Source organism: Perca fluviatilis, chromosome 11 (genome assembly GCF_010015445.1).
Source record: "Perca fluviatilis chromosome 11, GENO_Pfluv_1.0, whole genome shotgun sequence".
In the NCBI taxonomy this organism is placed as follows: Eukaryota; Metazoa; Chordata; class Actinopteri; order Perciformes; family Percidae; genus Perca; species Perca fluviatilis.
Window position 1 is genome coordinate 14297193 of NC_053122.1, and position 24429 is coordinate 14321621.

General features: G+C 40.2%; 2 protein-coding genes across 3 annotated transcripts; one reads left to right on the forward strand and one right to left on the reverse strand.

The window, feature by feature from the left end:
- Window positions 1–7285: 7285 nt before the first annotated feature.
- On the reverse strand, window positions 7286–15618 carry LOC120568246 (leucine-rich repeat-containing protein 52-like). Its single transcript, XM_039815630.1, has 2 exons — window positions 14550–15618; window positions 7286–8111 (listed from the first exon to the last, which is right to left on the reverse strand). Exons 1-2 carry the CDS (start codon window positions 15196–15198, stop codon window positions 7783–7785), a joined length of 978 nt encoding a protein of 325 aa, XP_039671564.1. The 5' UTR covers window positions 15199–15618; the 3' UTR covers window positions 7286–7782.
- Window positions 15619–21482: 5864 nt separating this feature from the next.
- On the forward strand, window positions 21483–24195 carry mgst3a (microsomal glutathione S-transferase 3a). Of its 2 annotated transcripts, none has more exons than XM_039815463.1 (6): window positions 21483–21538; window positions 22859–22984; window positions 23161–23234; window positions 23367–23424; window positions 23646–23718; window positions 23821–24195. In XM_039815463.1, exons 2-6 carry the CDS (start codon window positions 22868–22870, stop codon window positions 23955–23957), a joined length of 459 nt encoding a protein of 152 aa, XP_039671397.1. In that variant the 5' UTR covers window positions 21483–21538; window positions 22859–22867; the 3' UTR covers window positions 23958–24195. The 2 variants fall into 2 exon arrangements, with proteins under 2 accessions (XP_039671397.1, XP_039671396.1); XM_039815462.1 differs by lacking the exon at window positions 21483–21538 and adding an exon at window positions 22307–22470.
- The last annotated feature ends 234 nt before the right edge of the window (window positions 24196–24429 follow it).

Below are 24429 nucleotides of genomic sequence, written 5' to 3' on the forward strand. Positions count from 1 at the left end.
GGGTTGACAGATTTTGTTATCCTCCTCCAACAAAGCCAAACTAGCGGTTTCCCCATGTTTCCAGTCTTCATGCTATAAGCCAGAGATATTCAACAGGACCAAATTATTATTTGATACATTTTTTAAACTTAAACGGTCTTACACATTAACATGACTCCAACATATTACCACCAATGATACATTGGCCTATTTGTGAATTTCTTTTATACAACAGGCTTACTGGCCTAAAAGTAAGGTAGCATCCACAGATACAGTTACGCTTAAGGATTCACTGTGTCACATGTGTGTTGCACATTAAAACATAATGTATAAATATATGAATATCTCAACAATTATTAATTATTAATACCATAGTATTGTATGCACCATAAAAAGCTATGTGTAAAGGCTTTAGGCCACCCTAGACATTATTGTAGGCCCAGTTTCATATGCAACTCAATTTTAAACAATAGTAGTAGGGGGTCCCTGCTCCGTCTTTCTTTCAGCTAAGGGGTCCTTGGCCTAAAAAACTTTAAGAGACCCCTGCTAGAAGCTAATCTGCTGGCCGTAGCATATTTACCATACAGACATGAGAGTTGTATCAATCTCCTTATCTAACTCTAGGCAAGAAAGCAAATAAAATAATTTCAAACTATTCCATTAAAAGAACAGAAGGATCTGCACTGGCTATAGGTAAATTGACAGGTGCCAAAATAGGATTTATGGCCAAAAATATCTCTAGAGAGAAATAAAGCCTGGGAGGGATAAAGAGAGACGTGCTGGAGATAAAAGTAACAAAAGAGTGCGTCAAAGGAAATTCAAGACCCTTACATGCTCCACGAGACTATGTGCAAAAATACCAGAGACCAATTTGCAGATTCCCTGTCTCAGTTTGAAATATCATTGTGCTGCATTTGAGTTGGAGCTTAGCGTGAGTAAGCATCTCGTTATCTCACTTTTGCAGCCAGCTCTAATGGATTAACTTAATCGTGGACCAGTCTGGGCACCCAGAATACACTAATGTACAATGCAACACATCTCCAGCTGTGAATGTGTGCATGTGCCAATGCACGTGTGGGGCAGAGTTTGCAGGGTATTTGTGCAGCTATGTCTGTGAGCTAAAAAGGCCCCAGTGTAGACAATAAGGCAGCCATACTGAAACTTGGATGCTTATTAGACACCCGCTAACCCTCTAAATACCCAGAGAGCAAAAGAAGGGATAAGGACATTCAAAAAGCAGGACGAGAGGTTGAACAACAAGACAAAGGAACAACAAAAAAACACTTCTCCAGGCAGAACTGTGATGCACAAAAGGACACACCCTCTCCTCTCCAATGACCTTTTATTGCTGGGGAAGGATACAGAGTTGGCAGGCCCTTGAGCCTGTGTGCAGATATGTAACAGCAGTAGGACCATCCTTCTCTCTGCCAAGTGAAGGCAGGGGCTTACTGTTCACCATCAATCAATAGCCACTTTCACAGAGGAGGGCTAAGCAGAGCTTGTCAATATCAAGTCCTACAGAAAAAAAATACAGATGTAACATAGGATCGAACATAATCATTTGAAATAAATCCAGCTGACAAATAATTTCTGATGTGATAATGATGGAGAAAGTGATGGAAATGAAACTGGACAAAACTCTGGAAAAGTCACTCTTGGCCTGTAATGAAAACAGGGCATTTTGCTTATTCCTGTCCCTCTTTCTGCGCTTTAGTGGGGTCAAAATGTGAAGGTTCAAATAATTAAAACAAAAGAAAGTACAAAGCAGGAACACTCATTATACACTGTATGTTTACAATCGTAAGCATAGGAAATATATTTAACTTAATATAAGTTGCAGCAGTTCCAGCTCCGCACAGCAGTATGGGAGGTTGGATTTGGCTGACAGTAATTTGGCTGTCATCCATATGTGGCAGTGATTAATGATGACATTTTCTTGAAATAACTGAAACACACACGCACCCATTTTCCAAGCACCAGTCTCTGGAAATACATCCCACATTTCTAACTTTGGTGTAAGTAATACCACTGATCTGTGATTTTCTTCCTACTTTGTGTGTGTTTGTGTGTGAGTGAGCGTGTTTGTTTGTGAGCGAGCATGTTTTTGTGTGAGTGAGCGTGTTTGTAAGTAGATGTGTCAGAGGGCTATTATGGTCAGTTAGAGCCACTCTTACGTTATGTCACATCTCCCATCTGCAATGTTTAAACAGTGGCCGCTTTACCTTCAGCTCAGTAGATGCGCACAATGGTGCAAACAACCACAACCACAGGCAGGAAACACGTCTGCAGGAGCTTTTGCATCTAATAGCGTGGTGGATTTCCTTGTCTATTCACTGAACTGGCTCGCCGTCACAGCTGTGCTATTGATGTGACCATAACCAGAGTGCATTTCTGTCTTGAAGCACATCCCGACCACTACCTCAGACTGGCTGGTGAATGATGGCATACAAACAGTTCTCAAGCACAACAATATACCCATTAGTGCCACTGTATGTAATCTTAAAGCAATAGCTTAATATTTTGGGAAATACGCTTATTTTCTTTCGTGCCAAGAGTTAGATGATGAGAAGATTGTTACTCCTTTATATGTCTGAACGCTGACACTACAGCCAGTAGCCTGTTAGCTTAGTTTAGCTTAGCATAAGGACGGAAGCAGGAAGAAACAGCTAACAGTCGCCCACCTGTAATTCTTTGCATTGTGGGATTCTTAGCACAAACTAGTGCCTACTACATGCCATGACTCCATTTTTGCATAAATTATACATTCAGAATTCAGACACTCAAATTGTAATTTTTACACTTATTTTTGAATGGATTAAACAAACAAGATAACAACGTGTTAAATAGTGAGCTTGGTTGGTTGTTGTTTTTTTACCTCTGGGTAGAGCTAGTTGTTTCCCCCTGTTTCCAGTCTTTATGCTAAGCTAAGCTAATCAGCTGTTGGCTGTGGCTTCATGATAATGCAAAAACAATAGAACAAGCATGTACACTAGTTTGGGCTTACAATCCAACAATGCAATGTTTTTTTTATATGCAAAAGAATTGCAGTTGGTCAACTGTTAGTTTTTTCATCTTGCTTCCAGGCTTCAAGCTAAGCTAAGCTAAGCTAACAGGTTACTGGCTGTAGCTTCAGTATACAGACATGAAAGTGGTCAAGTGGCCTCTCATCCTAGTCTGAGAGCAAGAAAGCCAACAAGCGTATTTCCCAAAACAAAGAGATTTTTGAAGTTTTAGATTTTGTAGTTTTGATGATCTGGGAAGGTGCTGTTCTGGTTGGTGTCAGTAATGTACCGTTGGTGAGAGCAGAGCACTCTTTCGAAGCTTTTACACAGTACATTGTACTCAGAGGTGATTTGTGTTGGAGTCGATTATGGAGGCAGAACTGATGCTTTTGTCTCCGTCTGTCTGAGCACATGCATACATGTGCCTAAATATGGTCTGGGTTTGCAGTGTGGAGGTGTAAAATACTGACATTCAGGTCATCCGTTTAGTACATTATATTATTGAAACTCAGCATATTCAGCTGCTTTACAGTACCTCCAAATGCCCATATGGAGCCAAAACTGTCAATAATGAGAGTTTTCAGAGCCAGGTGTTACACAAGAACAGCAACTACAGTATGTACATGTTTGGTACTTGTCATTCCATCTGTCTCACTGTGCTGACATGTATCAGGGCAACCAGCTATCCTATTTCCAGGCCCCACCCTCGCCCTCGCCTCTGGCATCACATGGCCTAATCAGCGTGCTGAGCAGAATGTAATACACCCTCACAGTTGAAACTAACCCATATTTGCATGTATTGCATGTAGATATAGATAAGAGTTTACTACACAGACGTCAATACACATGCAATGCATTTTGTATATACTGAAGGAACCCATGCAAATATTACACCCAAAGCCATGAGAGCAGCCAGGAACCAAATATTCAGCATCTCATCATACTGCTTAAGTAGGCAACTTACAGGTACAGTACAGTACATGGATTACTATCTTGGATTGACACTTTTGGCATCCAGTTACGTATGCCATGCCAGTAAATGTTTAGGTTGGTACATGCATAGTTATGTATACTGCCATGAGTCAAGATCCCTCCCTTATATGATGAGGGAGGGCAAGCAAACACGCAGACATACACACACGATTCATTCCTGACTGTCTTATATCAGTGGTGTAAAAGAAAAAATACCCCACATTTTCACCAACTGCAACAGGAAAAACCTTACAAACAAAACGTTTGACCCTTCATTGCAGGGACAGCACAGGTGTAATACCTTTAATGATGCATGAGACCAGGGCCCTGAAAGTTGAGCACCTAAATGGAATGCAGCCATCATTTACATTATACATCTTTGCTTTTCATACAATAAGACGAATGGTTTGAAAATGGGTCTAAAATGGTCAAAGCAGATAATAACTTTGCATTCGACACGGACACAACCATCCATAACCAGCATGTTAAAACTGTGTAGTATACTGTTATTATACTGCTGTTAGTTCTTAAGTTGGACAAATCTCAACAATATGCACACGCCAGTAAATGTGTGAAGAAAGGTTTCTCAGTGGTATTGCAGATCATTACAGAAAGACAACAGATTGTGTGGAGTCAGAGTGCAGTTGAACCGCTCTATCTTCACCACATTTTTATTTTATTGATTGTGTGTTTACGTGCGATGTGTTGCCATTTTTGTTCTCTCGACTGCCCAAGACAAAGTTTTCCTAAAGGAGACAATAAAGGCATATCTTATCTTATCTTATTTTATCATAAGTTAAAGACGCATAATGCCAAAATAATAGGTGTTTTTAACAAAGACATTTTGACTTGTCATTGTAGAAAAAGCACAGATGTTAATAATATTAGCTATGGCTCCATTAAATTTGGTAATATATTGAGCCAGCACGCCAAATAGCTAGACCCAGAAATTATAACCGGTAAATGGAATTCAGACATCATTCATTTTATTGGCTACACCTGTGCTTTTCTCACTGTGACATCAAAATGCCTTTTGCGATAAAAGGTTTATTTTACGTTGCTGGCACAGCTGCAAGATATCAATATTAATAACACTTTCATATTAAAAACTTGTATAAAGTAAAATCTGCACAACATAAAATGAGGGGGGAAACAGCTGGTCCAAGAGGAAGCCCTCCCTCTCAGATCCCCCAAAAGTTCAATTTTGTTCCTAAATCAAAGATAATAACAATTCAGAGACACAACTGATTGTACAAATACAGTGCACACACACACACACACACACACACACACACACACACACACACACACACACACACACACACACACACACACACACACACACAGAGGACAGCACAATGGAGCAGCTATTGGTTTCCCCTAGTCCAACAGGTTTTACTTCCTGCTCCTTATGTTCATAACAGTCAATGTCAGGGGAAATGAAGTGGTACAGCCACATGATAAGCAGTCATTCTGGGCTAAATTTGTGATCTGGGACATTGCAAACTGGAGGCAAAACCTCAAACAAACCAGGTGTTGGTACTGTATTTAGCACTGTGGGCTTAAATGATTCTGGTCCCAGTTTTTACTGACAGCATTAGCTGTCTTATTGCTCTAAAACTGTACATTTTTTAAACACCAGGTTTGGAGTAAAGTCCTTGTAATTTCACTCAATGAAAGTGTAAATAAAAAGTGTAAGAAAAAAATTAGGAGCGTGTTTCTTTTTTTCTTTTTAGAATGAGTCTTAAATGATTACACTTGGGATCTTCTGTATTTAAATCCTGTGTCCTTCTTTAATTAATTGAATTAGCTTGTACACACCTCATAAGGCTTTTTGGTGCATCAACAGTGCATGCAGACACATATAGGACACTGCACTCAAACTAGTTACCCAACAAAGAGAGGATGAAGTAGAAATCAGTTATCACATTCTCCTGTTTACTTGCCATCCAGCAGGGCCCACTGCCAAACAGAGCTCAGCAGTTGGCACATGCTGGCACTCAACTTCACTAACAGATCTTCAACAAAAATGCCTGGACTGCAGATTGTTTCTGGGCTTATAGATGAGAACTATCAGTACAAAACCACACTCCACTGGAGCAAAGACGGAAACCCTCACCCCTATTTTCCACCAGGCGCGTCTGCGCTGCGTAGATACTAGCTTAATAAACTGTTCTGTAAAATACTTGTAGAGACAATAAAATCTGCGAGTCGGGCAGCAAATGCTCCACTTCTGAGACCCTCCTGGTGTGGTATGGCCATAGACTGAAAAAAAGAATGATCATATTAACAGTCTATGAGTATGGGGCATGGCGGAGGACGGAAGAAAACCGGAACGCAGCACAGACATGCCCAATGGAGAATCGGAGTCCACATCTGCAAAAGCTCAATCAAATGTGCAGCTACATGGTACACACTAGTGTGTACATGCGTGTGCACACATTTATTCATCTATGCTGACATAAATGCATTGAGTAAATGCATTTCATCCTCTCCTTTCATAACTGTGAGTAGAATGACCACACCACTTTAAATTCCATGTAGAGGCTGTGAAGCTGAGTCACAATTCTCCTGCTATGCTTGTTACCATTATGGAGGTCCACTGGTATTTTTTTTTTGTGCTACCAAAGCTATTCAAGTAGGGTCTAGAAATAGGCGGTCATATTATTTAGAAGCAGATGTATCTATCCAATTTGTAACATTATATGTACAAACTGATTGTATAATATGACATGCATGTTTCTCAATAGCCCAAATTATGATGTTCTGAGCTGGGTTTTGATGAGTATTTCTGCTCCTTTGTTGGTCATAGCTGGACCCAAATGGTGTTAAAAGAGTAGTTGGACATGTTGGGAAATACTCTTATTCGCTGTCTTGCAAAATATTAGATGAGAAAATAGATACCACTTTCATATCTGTCATTTAAATATGAACCTACAGCCTGCGAACAGTTAGCTTAGCTTAGCACAAAGACTGGAAACAGGGTGTAACAGCTAGCCTAGCACTGTCCAAAGGTAACAAAATGTGCCTACCAGCACCTCTGAAGCTCACTAATAAACATATTGTGTTTGTTTAATACATACATACACTGAAGTGCAAAAATGATAATTCACTGTTTTATGGGGGGTTATGTGCCTGACTATTTCTTGGCTGGGAGCAGTTGCCAGGTGACTTCCGTAAGTCGGGGCTCCTGGCCTAGGAAACAAACAAAATATAACATGTTAATTAACTTTTTGTGAAACAGAGCCAAAACAGTCTGTCCTTTTAATATTCCTATTTTGTCCATTTTATTATTAAAAATTTAAAAAAAAATTTTTTTTTTTAACAGTGAATAATCACAGTTCCCAAACTGTAAAACTATTTTTGAAGTTGGTAAATGTGACCATTGATACTAGTACACAAGCCAAAATGAGCTGATAATCAGGTAAAACAATCTGTTACGGTCAGACCAGCTAGCTGCTTCCAAGATAACCAGCTTGGCTGATTTAGGCTCCTTTGTCATCCCGCATGACCTCATCTTAATCAAATAATACAAATCAATAAACCATATAGCACAGTCATACATTTGCATACATGGTGAGTAATACCCAAGGGCTGGGGACCTCCACAATGGCAGCAAGAGTGTGTGTAACATCACCTGAAAGCCCACTACAAATGAGAAGAGTGACATTGTGCATCTGTGTTGAATCCTCTCTTTTCTCTTTCAGAGCTAGGCCTGTTAAACAGACTCAGTTTGACTGGAGTGTAATTAGACTTCACAGGCAGTCCTGGAAGTTGACAGGAGGCACTGTGGGAATCCGTGATGGGCAGAGTGGGATTAAACAGTATTTTAAACAGTGTGTGACGTTTTCAAATTCCCGTTGCCATGGTCACTCCTTGCCCGCGAGGTACGACCTGTCTCACTGGATTCTTCCTCGTCGTCTGCATCGAGCTGTTCATCTTTCTTCTTGATGTAACGCTCATAGAGCACCATAATGACGCCCATCAGCCAGGCCGACACGGTGCCAGCAGCAAAGATGACAAAGCCGATGACGACAAAGAAAAGGTAGTCCCAGGAGCCCAGAGTCTGGTGACATAACGTCCGTAGCTGGATACCCACCTCTCCCAGACGACGGCCCTGCATGTCAGCAGGTGAGCCACACACCGTCTGACCCTCATCTGTCACACAGACACACGTCAGGAAGGAATGATTCAGGATTAGTCATAGCTCAAATGATTACATCAACGTGTTTGGTTTGGAAATATAATGTAAAAATTGTTACACTGAAGTGCACTGGAGGCAAAGAATTTTTTCTCTTTCTTTACATAAAAAATCCAGGCTGGTGGTGTTATAACAAACAATGCCACTCAACATCATTCAGAATATTCAGTCAGCTTTTCCTGGACTGCATAAGCAGAGTTAGCATTTTCAGGCTCTTAATACACATAATTATCCAAGAAAATCTTTGTCTATAAATAATTGCTATTGTTTAGTACAGGATAACCACATGCATACAGAATCAACTGTAAAGCCCCTGGAAAGTTAGTTTAAAATCGTATTTTTTTCATTACTAAATAAGCAACAATCAAAATTAAAGTAGAAGAAAAAAAACACCCTTAATTGTTATTATTTATTAAGTTAATACTCAAAAGCTAATCTGCTTCATCAGGTCTTTGACTGATGGTAAAATAACCTGATTGGTGCTGACATCACCTTTTTCCAACAGAGCCCCGCCCCCCTCAAACCAGTGAGAAAACCAAGAACAAAAACACAAACACAGAAATCTTTCATGTGAAATAACTAAAACTATAATATAGGACAAAACTTTATGTAGGACCCCATCACTCAGGGTAAAAAGCTGATTGAGAAAATATATTTTCAGTGCCTTTAAAGCTCCATTGTGTACTTTTTTGAGTGGATTCTTAGCAAAAAAAACTTTGTTGTTTCACAAATATGTGCACATTCAGGTGTAATTACTTCTACCAACTAATCAAAATATTCTCGTATGTGTAGAATCTGCCATTCATAATCATTCAGAATACATACGAGTGAGTCGCTCGAAGGATAGCAGCCACGTTGCGCCTCCATTTTTAAAATACATTAGCCAAAGAGGGACATACCTCTCTCTGCCTTTCGCGCTTTTACACTCAGTGGCAGCGTGATGAAGGCCAGGGAGCGGTAGTACATGTAACGGAGTCGCCAAGGAAGTTAAAAAGAGAATTAAAATGACAACCGACAGGCAAAGCAAGAAGACCAAAGTTAATATTGAAGAGGCTTTTCCAAGATGGAAAGAGCTCATAAGGAGCAAGGATTTTAAAAGGGACACCGAAGTTGCCTGCTTTCTTCTCATAAGCTAATTTTGCCTATTTGTGTAAATTCAAAGTTTTATAGTTGCTTGGCTAACTATAGCATGGTTGTGCGTAATGCTAGAACGACGTCTAGGATACTTTTCCTCGCGTCAGTGATGAAAAAGGATTGTCTACCTTGTACCATAAACGTAATCATATGTGTTCTGATTTCCCTGGCAGACAACTCACGTAATGGAGTTGTAACACAGACTAGCTACAACTAGAACAGCTGCGTGTAAACGATATACTAAGCGCTAATTTCGGTTTCATTGGCATGATTGTTCATACTGCTCAGAGAAATATATTAAAAACACAAACCTCCGTTGCTTCTCTCCTACGCTGTAAACATTGCCTTACACTATTAATCTCGTACACTGATACTTTACTAACATTAGCTTGCATATGTGTGGGAACTTGATAGCTGATGTTAGCAATGAAATGGTACCAAAATAACGTAAAACTATTATTACACTGGAAGGAACACTCACGGACGAAGTCGTACTTCTTGGAATAATCCGGCCACCATAGGAGTTAAAATGCGCTCGGAATATGAGGGGCTATAAAAGTAATATTTAGTTGGTTGTCATATACAATTTCACTGCTAGATGGGAGAAATTCTTACACAATGTAGCTTTAAAGTTTGTTTAACTGCTGATCAAGTAACTTTACTTGCATACAGCATACATATAGACAGCTTTGAAATATAATTATCACAAATCTTTATCATCATTTAAAGGATCCTTTGATGTTTGAGCCATAACAAAATGCAATGACTTAGCAATGAAAATTCACATATGGTATTTAACAGAGCAGCCTGTTAAATAATTCATATATTGCGTTATATGGTTTGGCATTAACATTTGTAAATGGCAGCAAACTGAGCTGAAGATGCCCATGAAATTATCTGGCACACACAGCCGCACTAGCATAACAACGTCGCCTTCTTTATCAGAAAACTACAAGGGTTTAGCAGCTTCACGTTTACTAGAGTCTTGAGTTGGTGCAGCATCGAATGAAAAAAAAAAATCATGGATGAATTATTCAAACTCCTTTCTCCCCCACAGGATTAGATAAGGTTTCCCATCATCAGGCACCGGGTATGACTAGGACTAAGACCTAGCTGAAATCCACAAATCCTTATATAGAAAAAAAAGAGTTCCTTCTCATTCAGAAAACTAGAGTAGATGAATACAATTTTACAAAAGCCCATCAGTCAAATACGCCACATGATGGATGTTGCTGTGCAGCAGCTGAGAGGACTTTTTTTCTGAAAATAATCCTGAAGCTTGGCTAAGTCTTTTATTACCGTGAGCAGAAACACAACACAACATCTCCATACGACCACTGTTTCTAATTGGCTTCTGTTTTTCAAAGCTTTTGTGCAAGGGGAAGTCCCACTGGGAGAGATCAAAAGACTTGGAAGTTTCTGCATAGGGAACAGTTTTCTGTTACCCTATTTCTTCACTAACAGTACTGACATATGCATCCTTATTTTGGTGGCATATTTTGTCTATGAAATAAATGTGGTTTGTGCGCACAAATGTAGACCTAATGAATAGCCTACAGGAACATTTGTAATATCTGCTTTGACTCTCTGCACACTGCAAGATATTTTTGGAAAAGGTGAACCATGATGGAATAACTGTATAATTATTTTAAAACCATACACAAATAATTCATTATTATTGTAATGGTGATATAGAAATGGTGTTGTTGTTTTTCTTACCTTCTGAGAGTCTGATGTTATTTGGTATAGAATTATATTATGTTTCACAGATTTTTTGTTTCATACAATGACTGCAGAGGCACACATATTCTCATCCTTTAGATCGGGGCTCCCAAACTTTCGATGATGAACTCAAGAAGCCCTCCAATGACTTCCTGTCATGTTCCAAATGTGCCCATTTCAATCTTAGTTCAATGTGGATGTTAAGTCAATTCAGTTTTTTCATACAACTGAATTGTCAATGTTTAGGTTTGGTCAAGTTTGCATTCCTACGACAACCACGAAGTGGCACTTGTTACCTATCACTTTAAGCTAACTGTTTATCCTGTTTCACCTGTTTATCCTGTCTTAGCTAATCATTTTAACTGTTTAGGCCTATCTATTACTTTTAGATAACTGTGTCAACCAAACCATTTATCAAACACTTTTAACCAACTATTTTAACTTGTTTATACATTCATTATAGATAATTATATAAACTGTTTGTACATTACTTTTGGCAAATCATTTCAAATGTGGATCTTCTTTTAGCTGACTATCAAATAACTATTTCCCAATTCTCTGCCAGCTTGCTAAATAGTTTTTATGCACTCTCAGTAGCAACACGTGGTGTTAAGGTGTTTTTAGTGACTCAGGCTGGTGGGAGGTGTGATTTCATAGGGTTCATGCTGTAGCTTTCAATCAAATCACTTGATACGTTAACTTCATGGGATGACAGAAATGTACTTTTCACCTAATATTTTATTAATTCGAAGCATAAATCTCCATTCTTATCCTCAGACAAGCTCTTCTGTGGCTCACAGATCTGAAAGCTGAAGAAGCAGTCAGCCTCTCTAAGCTCTATCTACCACAGAGAATTCAAAGAATACTCTGATCCTCTCAAAGGCTGCTGCTGTGCCCTGTTCACACAATATGCTGTTAGACTATAACAAACACACAAACCATGCATGCACACATGCACACTCCGTCTCAACATATATACATGCACAACCCCCTCCACGAGGCTTAACTTTCCCATCTTCTATCCCTGTCCTTGCAGAGTCTGCTTGTGTGTGTGTGTGTGTGTGTGTGTGTGTGTGTGTGTGTGTGTGTGTGTGTGTGTGTGTGTGTGTGTGTGTGTGTGTGTGTGTGTGTGTGTGTGTGGCTGTCGGCTAGGAAGGAACCCCTTCTGGCTTCACCCCCCTTTCCCACTTTCCACCCAAAGTGACTAGCATCAAAGAAGAGGGCTTTCCCTCCCTCCCTCCCCCATCCACACGCTGCTCTATTTCTAGACACTCTCCTTATATAACAGCTGAAAGCGTGATAATCTAGCCAGGAAGGCGAGACAGAGGAGAATCTATTGGTTCCTTCCTGTGGCTTTCTCTCTCGCTCACTCGCTTGCTATTGATGTGTTTCCCTAAACCGAGGAGACAAGCGAGCAGTGTTGCATGAACCAGGTGAGACCCAGACGAGACTCTTAACAGGCCTTCGGAGACAGAGCTCGCAGCTGAAACACGGTCGTCTCCAAAATGTTATCCTTCTCTTTCCCCACTAAAGCATTAAAAGTGTGCTTCAGCTGTGTTTGTGTGTCTATATGCGTGAAGCAGTAATTGTTTATCAGTGTGTATGACTTTCCACATGCTTTAGGAGACTAAGCTTAGGAGAGGATAAGGTATTGCCTGTGCTGTCTGCTTGAAAGAGATGAACAGACCGTGTGTATACATAACAGAGACTAGAGAGAATGTGTGAGTATCTATGTGTTTGCCTTCTCCCTTGCTGGCAGCTGTCACTGGAAGAGGCTCCTCTCCAAATTAAGCAAGACGAAATGGAATGAGCAGCAGGAAAATAGGACAGCTCTTGCAGGACTTGTTTTGGACTCGGCCTAAGCAGCACAGGGACCATGGTGAACTATAGTATGTGTGTGTGTGTGTGTGTGTTGTGTGTGGGAGAGAGAAGCAGGGGATGCCTTTTCAGTAAGCGTGGCGAATGTATTATAGCTATGGTGTCAGAATTATGACTGGCTTCTTGCTCAGTAAGACACATTATAAATAGCAGCTGGCCTTTTGCATAGTGACACATCCACACCAAAGCATTAGCATAATAACTCAAGTAAGAAAGATTGTTGAACATCAGACACATCTATCAGCTTGACAGTAATAAAACAAAGGTGGGGATCGATATTTGATGGTGCAGCTATGATCCATTAATCACATCTACAGCACAATATGGATGGCTGGATAAAATAGGGATTGATTTGTCATTTCAAGATAAAAGATTCTCTTGTTTTCCTCCCCAACCTCAAAAACAGACAGCTGAATTAATGAACACAGTTGTCAGAAGAGAAATCTAATGGCTCCCTGCCTCCGATCTTCTTACACCCTCTTTGCTATTTGATAGTCTGAATGCTGTCACGCTCGACCGCTGTCACCTGTGTCTCATCCAACTGAAAGCTGAGAAAGGGGTGAACATGGCAGACTTCTCCAAACTGCACGGTGGTTACATATGTGTATGTACGGTACATATGCAACAACGTATTTTGTATGACACACTTGTATCTGCCACAGTGTAATAGTATTGTGGGTGATGATGGCATGGTGTTATCGGTTGCATGTGCTAAAAGGTGCAGACGTGCATTTAAGTAACGTAATGTGAGAGAAATCCAGCAGTGAGGGCTCTGCGTGTGCTTGAAAAGATTGTTAGCGTGTAAGTCATAACTTCCTTGAAGGCGTCTGATGGAGACTTTTACTGCCATTTTGTAATAAAATCACTTTTACTATTCTTTTTTTTTACAGCAAGTTATTTTTTTAACTCATCCTTTTTCCTCATTTATATGTTTAATTGGTACCACATTTAAATAAGCAATACATATTTTTTTTGTTTGTTAATAATCACACTGGATGATTTTATGACATGCGGGAGGAGGATAAACAGCACAGCTGTAGCTACCAACCACTGCCTGCCCTGTGTTTTACTGCTAATTCAATTGAAACTGTGGGAGCACTAAAGCACAATATCAAGTGATATTTTAAGGTTGGTCGTGCTTTATTTTGTAATTTTAAGGCCTTGTCAAAATCTAGTTTTAAGACCTTTATTATTCCGGTTTTGCTCATATTTGTTTCATATTCTGAAATTGAAGGTTTAAAACATTAGTAAATGATTTATCAACCATTAACATTGATAAATAACATAACCATTAATTACAAATTATAAACCCTTTATCAAGGGTGCATTATCAGAAAGTGGTAACAATTGTATCTGCTATATCTGCTTTCTCTTACATAATAAGACGTTCCCAATAAAATTCAACGCCGCGTTTCTTGTATGGAAGATGCTAGATAAAAGAAGTTTTTATCTTTTCATGGGATGCAGGCCGATTACTGAGGGCAGCCACCAGCAAAAGGTCAATAGTTTACACGGGCATTAGCTCTATTTTATAATAACTGGAGCAGCAGTCCAAATGATTGGCTCTCTGGGGCCTATCCACTTAGGAAAAAGCAACAGTAAAATGTCATGTTTTGCCACGTTATACTGTATGACATTATAAAATAGAATTTTGATACAACCTTGGAACTTGAAGCCCTCCAGGTGGACCCACAGACATAGGTCCTCGTTGTCGCACTCGCAGCTCCACGGGTTCCCGCTGAGCCCCACCGAGCGCAGGGCGGGCAGCGCGATCAGGGAGGTGATGTTGACCACCGTCAGGTTGTTCCGACTCACATCCAGCACCTGGAGGTTCGCGTTTTCCGCAAAGGCGTCCTGGTGAATCTCCGAGAGCCCCGGGTTGTCCGTCATCCTCAGCATCACCAGGCTCGCCAAGGGGCCGAACGTCCTGTCCTCGATCCGGACCAAGGTGTTGAAGGAGAGGTCCAGGTAGGCCAGCTTCCGTAGATTCCCAAACGTGGACTCGGATATCTCCGTAAGGGAATTGTTGCTGCAGTCCAGGTACACCAGATCGGAGAGGTAGTTGAGCGCGAGCGGCGGGAGCTCCACTATGCGGTTGTTGGAGATGATGAGCTGCCGCGTGGCCAGCGGCAAGTTGACCGGGAAGGTGGTCAGGTGCTGCCCAGCGCATTGAACCACCAGCTGGTCATCACACACACACCTGTCCGGGCAGCCCGTAGACAGCACCGGGGATGTGATCACCCCCGCGGTGAGGAGGAGCAGGACTATGAGCCGCAAGGGTTGCGCGCTTGGCTGCGGGGCAAGACGCATGACACCGCCGAGGGCTTCATCCACCCCGTCTGGAGAGAGTCAGACGCGGTCACATTCTTCATTGATACATCCTCCGCACCAAGTTGTTTGTCTCGGAAATGATTCCCACAGAGGTCAAAGCGAACGCGTGCCCGTGGCAACCTCTTGCGCGTAATGTCTCAGTTCATCCTGTCCTTGGATCTGGATCCAGTGCGCATTCACTGTCTGGAACTTGACAACCAGATGCCTTCATGCTGTTTCAAAGTTGATTGATGTATCGGGTTTCTTCCATCAGAAAACAGCTATTCACACATTGTAAACGCTCACAACGTCCTCTATGCTGCGTTGCTTGAAATGATCACGGTCAGTTGTTCCACTACATGTTTGTCATCGCTCTCCGAAACCGAATCCAATGAAATGAGGGGGGCGCACTGAACTGCGCGCCGTTGGGGGTGCGTTGTCTAGTGATCTCACGCTTTGGAGTGAGCTAGAGCGAGTGGGGAAGCTCTGGGCAGCAGAGCTAATAGAAGTAAAAAAAAAAAATAGAGTCCAGAAAATTGTATTCCATGCATTTTTGGAACCCACTGTAATAAAGGTGACCCACAATGCTTCAGCTGCAGGCACAGTGATCACCATAAAAAAAACATGTATGTGTATGTAAACATACATGTATGTCATAGATACATTGTGGGCATATGTGATAGATTTTTTTTTTAGCTGGCCTCAGGTGTGTGTGTGTATGTGTGTGTGTGTGTGTATGTGTGTGTGTGTGTGTTGGTTTTTTTTTTTTTGTGTGTGTGTGTGTGTTTGGAGGTGGAACAAAAAGCAGGCACCTTCTACCTGGGACCCATATTGTGGTCGGATCACTTGGGTTTTTTAGGCTTCGTGAACAAGAGAGTGAGGCAGTGATAACAATGTGTTGAGAGAAGGGATCCCTATCAGCCTTTAAACCACTCGGACCTATATGTAAAAGGACGCTTTCACAGTAATTTCTGACATATCATCCATAGGCAGCCAACCAACCAGCAGATGATGGGACAAGATGAGATGGGACAGGGTGGGCTCAGGCAGCAGTTGTTTTTCTCCTCTCTCCAATCTCAGTATGAGTCCTGGCTGAGTCTATTCTTGGTTCTATGTGTAGGTGTTGAAGTGCTGAATCAGACTCAGCATGATGGAGGAGGAGGAGGAGGAGGAGGAGGAGCAGGACAGATGTGCTGCAGACAATCCGTGAAAGAATCTACCCCAAGTCGACAGTCAACAACCTGCTGCACAATGAGCACGCTCACTCTTATTCTCTCTCGCACACATCCACAAAATGAAGTTGAACATTTTCCCTGTATGAATTCCCTGGTGTCAAAAATAGAGCAGGAGGCCTATAGGCATGATAACCTAATGCCTTTTCACACTTTCCATCCTGTGGACTGAACTAATCTGCACAACTGTTTCTGTCAAGGATATTCAGTGACTTTACGAGGACATCTAGTGACGAATACTTGGTAATGTTTTACACAGTGAGCAGCTGCCATGCAGCGATCATCTTACACTCTTTCTTTTTTTAAAGCGTGGTTTGCAGCTTGACTGGTAATTACACAAGACCCATGCTTAAGGACTATCCAAATGTATCAACTTTATTATTTTTAATGGCACATAAAGCACCAATGTATTCTTTATCCTCTAAATAAGCAGTGGTTCATTCATAACTCATGTTCAGAGAAACATTGTTCAAACCCAAAAAGCTTTTATTTTAAATTCTGGAGATCCCAAAGTTGCCAAAGATACCAAATATAAATTTTTGGCAAATGTGTATGAAATGGTGCACAAGACATCTAGAATATTTCCACTCGATGAAATGGTGCTGTCGTAACAACATGAAGTATTAGACTTAAATATTTTGCTAAAAATCATATAGCGTCATTGAGGAGATTGCAACCATATGATAATCTCAGACTTGGTAGAAGAAGATGATTCTGATGGTTTTGTGTGGCACATCAACTTGTTGCCTAAACATATGCTGTCATCACACAAAACAAATCTCTTCAATATACAGGCTACATGTTTTCTCTTCAGTAAACCATAAACTCTGGCATATCTTCATTTGCACTCTCATAACTTCCTCTCTTTGCCTAACCATGGCCTAGTCATTTGATTCACCTTAAAAAAAATTTTCCACTGTCATGCTACATTAGCAAAATGTAAAGGAAAAACTGGACATACTGTTTGTCTTTAGTAATCCCTTAGCGTAGTCAGTCGTGTTTTACTAGTTGCACCGACTTGTCCTCCATATTTACAGTATCTCTATGGTTAATCTGTGTTCATAAAACCTGTTTTTGTTATAACCATTACCATGTGGGTGGATCTACTGTACTTCCAACAAGTGTTGGCATGTTATAGGTCAGACAAAGACAATAAAAGACATCATCACTAGAGCACCAAATTGCTGTTTGAGTGACATGGCAAAATATAATATAATATGCAGTAGTAAATGGATTGCATTTATATAGCACTTTTCTAGTCTTAACGACTCCTTAAAGCGCTTTTACATACAGGCAGTGGTGTAGTCTACAGTACGTGATACGTAGGTATAAGCAGTACACCCATTAAGCTCCAGGATTTCCATATACCCACTTAAAAATGCCCAATGACACATAACAACATAATTTGCATTGTAATTTTGATATATTTTAAATTGTCATCTGTGTGTTTTTCTTCTTCACATAGGCTAAATGAAGGTATTTCCACCGCAAATCGGTGCATAAAAGTGTGTCAGAATGCAGGAAATGAAGTTGTTGATGCTCAAAACTTCCCTTGGGGAGGACACCCAGACCCCCCACTATGAAATGCCTCCTCCCCCAAAAAAAGGGCCCAGTCTGGCCCATATATACAGTATAGGCCCATAGTACAGTATACCCACTACAATACATTACAGAGTCCGCCATACAAAGTGACACCTGCTCATCAGATAAACATTCACACACATTCACACATGGATGGCACAGCATCAGGATCGGTGTCTTGCCCAAGGACACTTCGACATGGAACTGCAGGACCAGGGACTGCCCTGCAACCACTGACCTCCTGATTGGTAGACGACTGCACTACCACCTGAGTCACAGCCTGGGTCTGCTAAATAAGACACGCCACTAACAGTGTCTTGCATACCTCAACTTGACCTGATATGTGATACAGGAAACTCTGGCCTGTCAGATCCCCGGTCACCTTAATGGAGGGCAGATTTTCCGGCTGCCTTCCATTAAAGGTTTACAGGATTAGAGCCCTGGTATTGTGAACTCGCTCACTGGCGCGGCATACTGCACTACAAAAGGAAGGAGCCATGTTATTACTTGCACCTGTGCTTTTCAGGTTATGCCAAGTCAAAATATCTGTCATAAAAAGACAGTGAAAGTTGACACTGTCAGATAAATGGATGACTTGTTGAATATCTCAATCAGTCGCATACAGAGCACACCCTGTTTTCCTGGTAATTGGACTCTTAGACCCATTACTTTATATCTGCGATATCTGATAATAATTAACCATATTGAATAATCTATTCTGTGAATATATTCAAGCAATGATACATTCAAGATTCAAGATACTTTATTGTCATTTTATGAACACAACAAAATTTAGGTGGTGGCAATCAGTGCAGCAGCAGTAAATAAATAATAAAAACAAGATAAAAAGACACATAAAAAGGCACTGCACAAAATACTAATATGAGCATTTGCAGAGTTTTTTTTTCTTTTGTAGGTTTTTGTTTCGTTAAAGGTCCCATGACATGGTGCTCTTTGGATGCTTTTATATAGACCTTAGTCGTCCCCTAAAACTGTATCTGAAGTCTCTTTCCCAAAATTCAGCCATGGTGCAGAATTACAGCCACTAGAGCCAGTCCCACAATGAGCTTTCCTTAGTATGTGCCATTTTTGTGTCTGTAGCTATTGAGGAGGAGAAGGGGGGGGTCCTTATTATGAGGTCCTTATTATGACAAGATTCCAGATCGGCCCATCTGAGCTTTCATTTTCTCAAAGGCAGAGCAGGATACCCAGGGCTCGGTTTACACCTATCACCATTTCTAGCCACTGGGGGACCATAGGCAGGCTGGGGGAACTCATATTAATGTTAAAAAACCTCATAAAGCAAAATGTTCACGCCATGGGACCTTTAAAGTGATATTGTGCTTTCATGACAGTAGTCCTTAGTTCTTAGCAGCTTGGTTGTATTTGTGTGCTTGTGCATGGAGAGGGAGGGTGGTGGAGGCTACAGCTCTGGGGAAGAAGCTGTTTGTCTGTTAGTCTGGGTTTTGATGGTTCTGTATCTTTTTCCAGATGGTAATGGGACAAACAGAGTGACCTGGGTGTGTTGTGTCCATGCTGATGCTATTGGCTCTCTTCTGTAGGCAGCCAGCACAGCATCTAGGTCCGGGAGCACTGCTCCTACAAACCTCTGTGCCGTTTTCACCTTTTTGTTTTTTGCTGTGCAGCTGGCATACCACACTGTGGCACACTGACAGAGGATGCTTTCTATTGTGCTACGATAAAAGTTGATCAGCAGCTGAGAGGGGAGACCAGCTTGTTTGAGTTTCCTGAGAAAGAAAATCCTGTGTTGGGCTTTCTTTACCTCAGGTTATGGAAGAATCCAAAAAGGAAGAGGTGACCACCCGTAAATGTTATCACATCCTCTCCAAAGCCAACCTTTCTTGCAACTTGTCTTAAAAGATACATTATGTGTATATTTTTTCCATCGTAAAAAAATGTCTGGTGGTTATGTTCCTACGCAACCGGTAGGAATTGGAAAGGATTGGAACGCAAATTTCGGTTCCTCATTTCGGTTCCACTTAATGTGTTGACTGAAATATTTTACCTCTGTCACTCCGAAGCGGACCTAAAAATATCACACTCTCTCTTTCTTATTACATAATTAAGTAGGCCTACTTTTAAATGTTAATATATTGTTAAATTTAAATAATTTTCAATAAAAAAGAAGAAAAAAAAGAGCCTTTCTTTGATGTCATTTTTCAGTTTTTCAAGAATCGGTTTAGGAATTGGAATCATTTAAAAAGTACCGGTTCAGCATCGGAATCCTAAAAATCCAAACGATACCCACCCTAGTGTTCAGTTCCTTCACGCTTTCCTCGGTGCCCCTCTGAGGTAGAGATGAAGATGGTCTAAAAATTAAGCAGTGTTGTAACCCCCTTGTCACAGGTGTTGGAAGTCTGTGAGTTGACAGTTATCACCCCCTAAATTCATCTGAATGAATGTGTAAAACCTGATGAGGTAAAACTATTTGCAATAATAGTGAAGAATAGAGATAAATCCATATAATACATTCAAATTTGTAGCAGCAATTTTTGATTTTAGTAGTAGAAAATAGTAGTATTATATTACTACTACTTGTTTTGATACTTAAAATGTACTTTTAGTACCAGCAAAAGTACTCATAATGCAGACAAATGCCCCTGTAAGTTGTATACAATTATATAGGCTATTAAATAATTGTATTATTATTATTATTGCATTTATGTGAGAGAGTTGCATAGCTGCAGAAGGTGTACCTAATTTAAACAATTTTATATATTGGGTGTTTAATCATGTTCTTTTGATAATGTTGTGTGTGTAAAATCTTTGTATATGTATGTATATATATATATATATATATATATATATATATATATATATATATATATATATATATATATATATATATATATAGTAACTAGCAACTAAAGCTCTAGTGGATTTTAAAAGTAACAGGATCATTTGAGTATGAAAACAGACACATTTGGTAGATGTGGAGTCATTATTTATATGAATATAGTCCTGATGTCCACTATAATTGACATTCATAAAATGGCAAATTTTTCAAAAGATACATAATGTAGTTGCTATCAGAACTCAATATATGATTCCTAACACCTTAATGAACAAGAAAATATGATTATCATAGTAACAAAACCACAGGCAAACAATATTTGACTCATCTCTTATCTTTCCATAAAATGTGCTTGTTCCTATGCCGTCCATTTTGGATTGAAAGATAGAGGCGGTTCCTGGCCTCCCAGCCAATTAAATAAAATATCACTGAAAAGCCCAGGATGTCCTCTGTACAGTACAGCAGGAATTAAGAGACTTGCACAAAAGATTCCAAGGAGAGGAATGAAACTCAAATGTCCACTACAGTGGACATAAGTCAATGGGCTGGGTCTCAGGAGGATATAATATAAAGCTAAAATCAAGCAATCTGATTGGTTCATAGCCATGATATAACAACCGCTATGATTCGAATTTTTTGCACAGTTAAGTATCCCTCCTCATCTGAGAAAAAAAAACGTTAGACTAACTAGCTGATAACTGGTGCCACGGAGGTAAGCCGTTCATCTGTACACACAACAACAGCAATTTTACCTCGTAGAAAACGGGAATTGCTCTTTTACTGCTGTCTCGATCTGTCGGTTTGTTTGTGTTATTGTGTGCCTTTCTTTAGCTCTAAGCAAAATAAATACTGTAGTTAGTCTGTGCTAGCTCAGCTGCTAGTGAAGGCTAACGTTAACCGGCAACCGCCCGGTACAGTGAGCCCAGAAGGGCTATTTTATTGTGAACATCAATTGATACAAATTTATTTAAATTGGAATGTGACAAACGAATAACTTTCATATTTCCATCTTTACTTGATCTTTTATATAAAAGCAACAATGTTCACTTCAGTCTGTGATATGTTGTGATTAACGCTAGCTAGCTAGCTAGCTAGCTAGCTACCTAGCTATATCACTACACATTTTTTTATTTATATTTATATTTATATTTTTTTTGCTGCTTTTAAATAACTTATGTATCCCTGCACGGTGTCCTTGAGTGCCGAGAAAGGCGCCTTTAAATAAAATGTATTATTATTTATTATTATATCACAGCTAAGGTCTTTTCAGACGGTAAGCGACACTCGTAGGGAAATCACCTATTGTTGCTGGTTACCAAGGTAACGCGCGTACGTATAGCATTTATAACTTTACCTGCGTCTATGCGTCTAGGGCGCATGTCAGCGAAGTGGAACAGATTTTTGGAGGACGTGTTTCTGTAATATAAAAGGTATAAAAGGTATCTAGCAAGTAATTTACCAAAAGACAGACATTCTGTAGTACAGTAGTACAGGCGGCTACCACGCCCTCACTGTGTGTGTGTTACGTAAGCCTCTACGCACACGGATATATTTGAGCAGGAAACTTCAGTGGGGTCGGTTAGTCAGTCACTGTGTTTTCATCTGAGCGTTACAGCTGTCAACCTCGTACACTACATCTTTAAGGTAAACGCATATATTTTGTTAGTGATTTTTTTTTGCTTTCTTAAACTTGTTAATCTAACATTAATGGCGTCGCTGGTGTGGTATCCTCGTTTGACCTTTCCTTTGTAAGGCGTCCTTGCTCTCCGCTTGGTTTTACAGCCTGATTTCTCTTGTTTTGACAGATTTATAAAGCATTTGTTTGATAAAAAGGGCAAGGAAGCACTTTGTGCCCGAAATATAACTCATCTATTTTCTTAACTAGAACAAAAATGAAAAAAGTTAAATAAAAATGTAAGAGGTATTACTATCAACATTTTTCAAAAGCTGAAACGATAATACAATATAGGCCTATATGCACTTTTTTATTTGAAATTAGGAATCTCATCCGGCTTATGTTTCCTCTTTCAAGTTTGCCAGGATGGTTGTGCTTTCCAAAGAATATGGATATGTGGTGTTGACTGGCGTTGCCAGTATGGTGATGATCGGACATCTGGCCATTAAAGTTGGCAAAGCCCGCAAGAAGTACAATGTACAGGTGAGCAAAATAGCAGGATATAGTCCACACTTTCCCATTCATATTGTTTGAGAGCGGCACCCACCCATTCAAACAGCACCACAATAAGTTTAGCTTCGTGCTTGGGCAGTGTCTTTTTGTGGCTCGTGTAAAGCACTTTTAATTGCTTATAAAAATAAACTTGTCTTGCCTTGCAGTATCCCCAGATGTACAGTGACGACCCAGAAACTGGAAACATTTTCAACTGCATCCAGCGTGCACACCAAAACACGTGCGTATGAGCAGAAATATGAGCAGTGCAACTTTTGCACCCACTAGACTGATATTGCACCATACTTTCCTGATTCATGGTAACAATGGGAAAAGAGGTGAAAGTTAACATGCTGTGATCACCTCTCACCAGCCTGGAGTTCTACCCCGCCTTTCTTTTCAGCCTGGCAGTTGGTGGTGCGCATGCTCCTGTAAGTTTATTATACGCCAACACATACTGTATGCATATACAATCTTTAGCAATTAAAACACATCATTTTTTAACTGATAGGATATGTAGGGAATCTGGAAGAATGTATACTCTTCTTATAGAATCCTGTCATAATAAATGAGTGTGTTACATTTGCTTGTGTGTGTGTGTGTGTGTGTGTGTGTGTGTGTGTGTGTGTGTGTGTGTGTGTGGTTACCACAGCGTCTTGCCAGTGGACTTGGAGCTGTATGGATTGTAAGCAGAGAGGTGTATGCACACGGGTACTCCACAGGAGGTAAGAAAATGTTGGGCAGTCAATGTTTGTTTTTTTCTGCTTTTATAACATAAAGCAGGGTGGGAAGGTGATATTATTATTAATACCACTAATCTCATTTAGATCCTAAAAAACGAAGGTGGGGCGCGTTTGGGAATGTGGCTTTTCTCGGGTTGATGCTGTCCACCGCCTGCTGCGGCTGCACCCTGCTTGGTTGGAAGGGACCACAGAACCCCTTCTCTGGTGGAAACTGTTGCTAGTAAGGACGAAGTCTTCAGGATGGACTCACTCAGTCATTCACCTTATAATAAAAGCCACTCTTCATAACCCATATACATTACAACATGTGTAACCTCTGACCAATATAACTGTTCTCCAGAAAGAGAAATTCCTTATTTATGACAATGGATGGGATATTTTTTAGATGTTTCTCATACTAAAAAAAAGGGTTTCGACTAGTCATACTGACAATATTAAATATACATTGGTTATAAATTATCTTGTGCTTTTTTTGTTGAGAGTTGAATGGGTATTGAATAAATGTGAGGTTTTGTTAACATTGGTGTGTGTCTTAAACACACACCAATGGAGGGGCTTTCTTTTTTTAAGCTGAGTAATTGATCAAAGTCCACATTAATTGATTTGGTTGGTGGATTTATATCTCTGCAGAGGTGTTGGGCTCAAATCCAACTGCTAAATAAAATGCCACACTGGTTACAATGACACAGCATA

Coding starts and splice junctions, on each gene's coding strand:
- mgst3a (XM_039815463.1), top strand. CDS start 22,868: ATGGTTGTGCTTTCCAAAGAATATGGATATGTGGTGTTGACTGGCGTT. Junction 22,985..23,160: donor GCAAGAAGTACAATGTACAG/GTGAGCAAAATA, acceptor CTTGCCTTGCAG/TATCCCCAGATGTACAGTGA. Junction 23,235..23,366: donor CAGCGTGCACACCAAAACAC/GTGCGTATGAGC, acceptor ACCTCTCACCAG/CCTGGAGTTCTACCCCGCCT.
- LOC120568246 (XM_039815630.1), bottom strand. CDS start 15,198: ATGCGTCTTGCCCCGCAGCCAAGCGCGCAACCCTTGCGGCTCATAGTC. Junction 8,112..14,549: donor GGAGGGCTTCAAGTTCCAAG/GTTGTATCAAAA, acceptor TCTGTGTGACAG/ATGAGGGTCAGACGGTGTGT.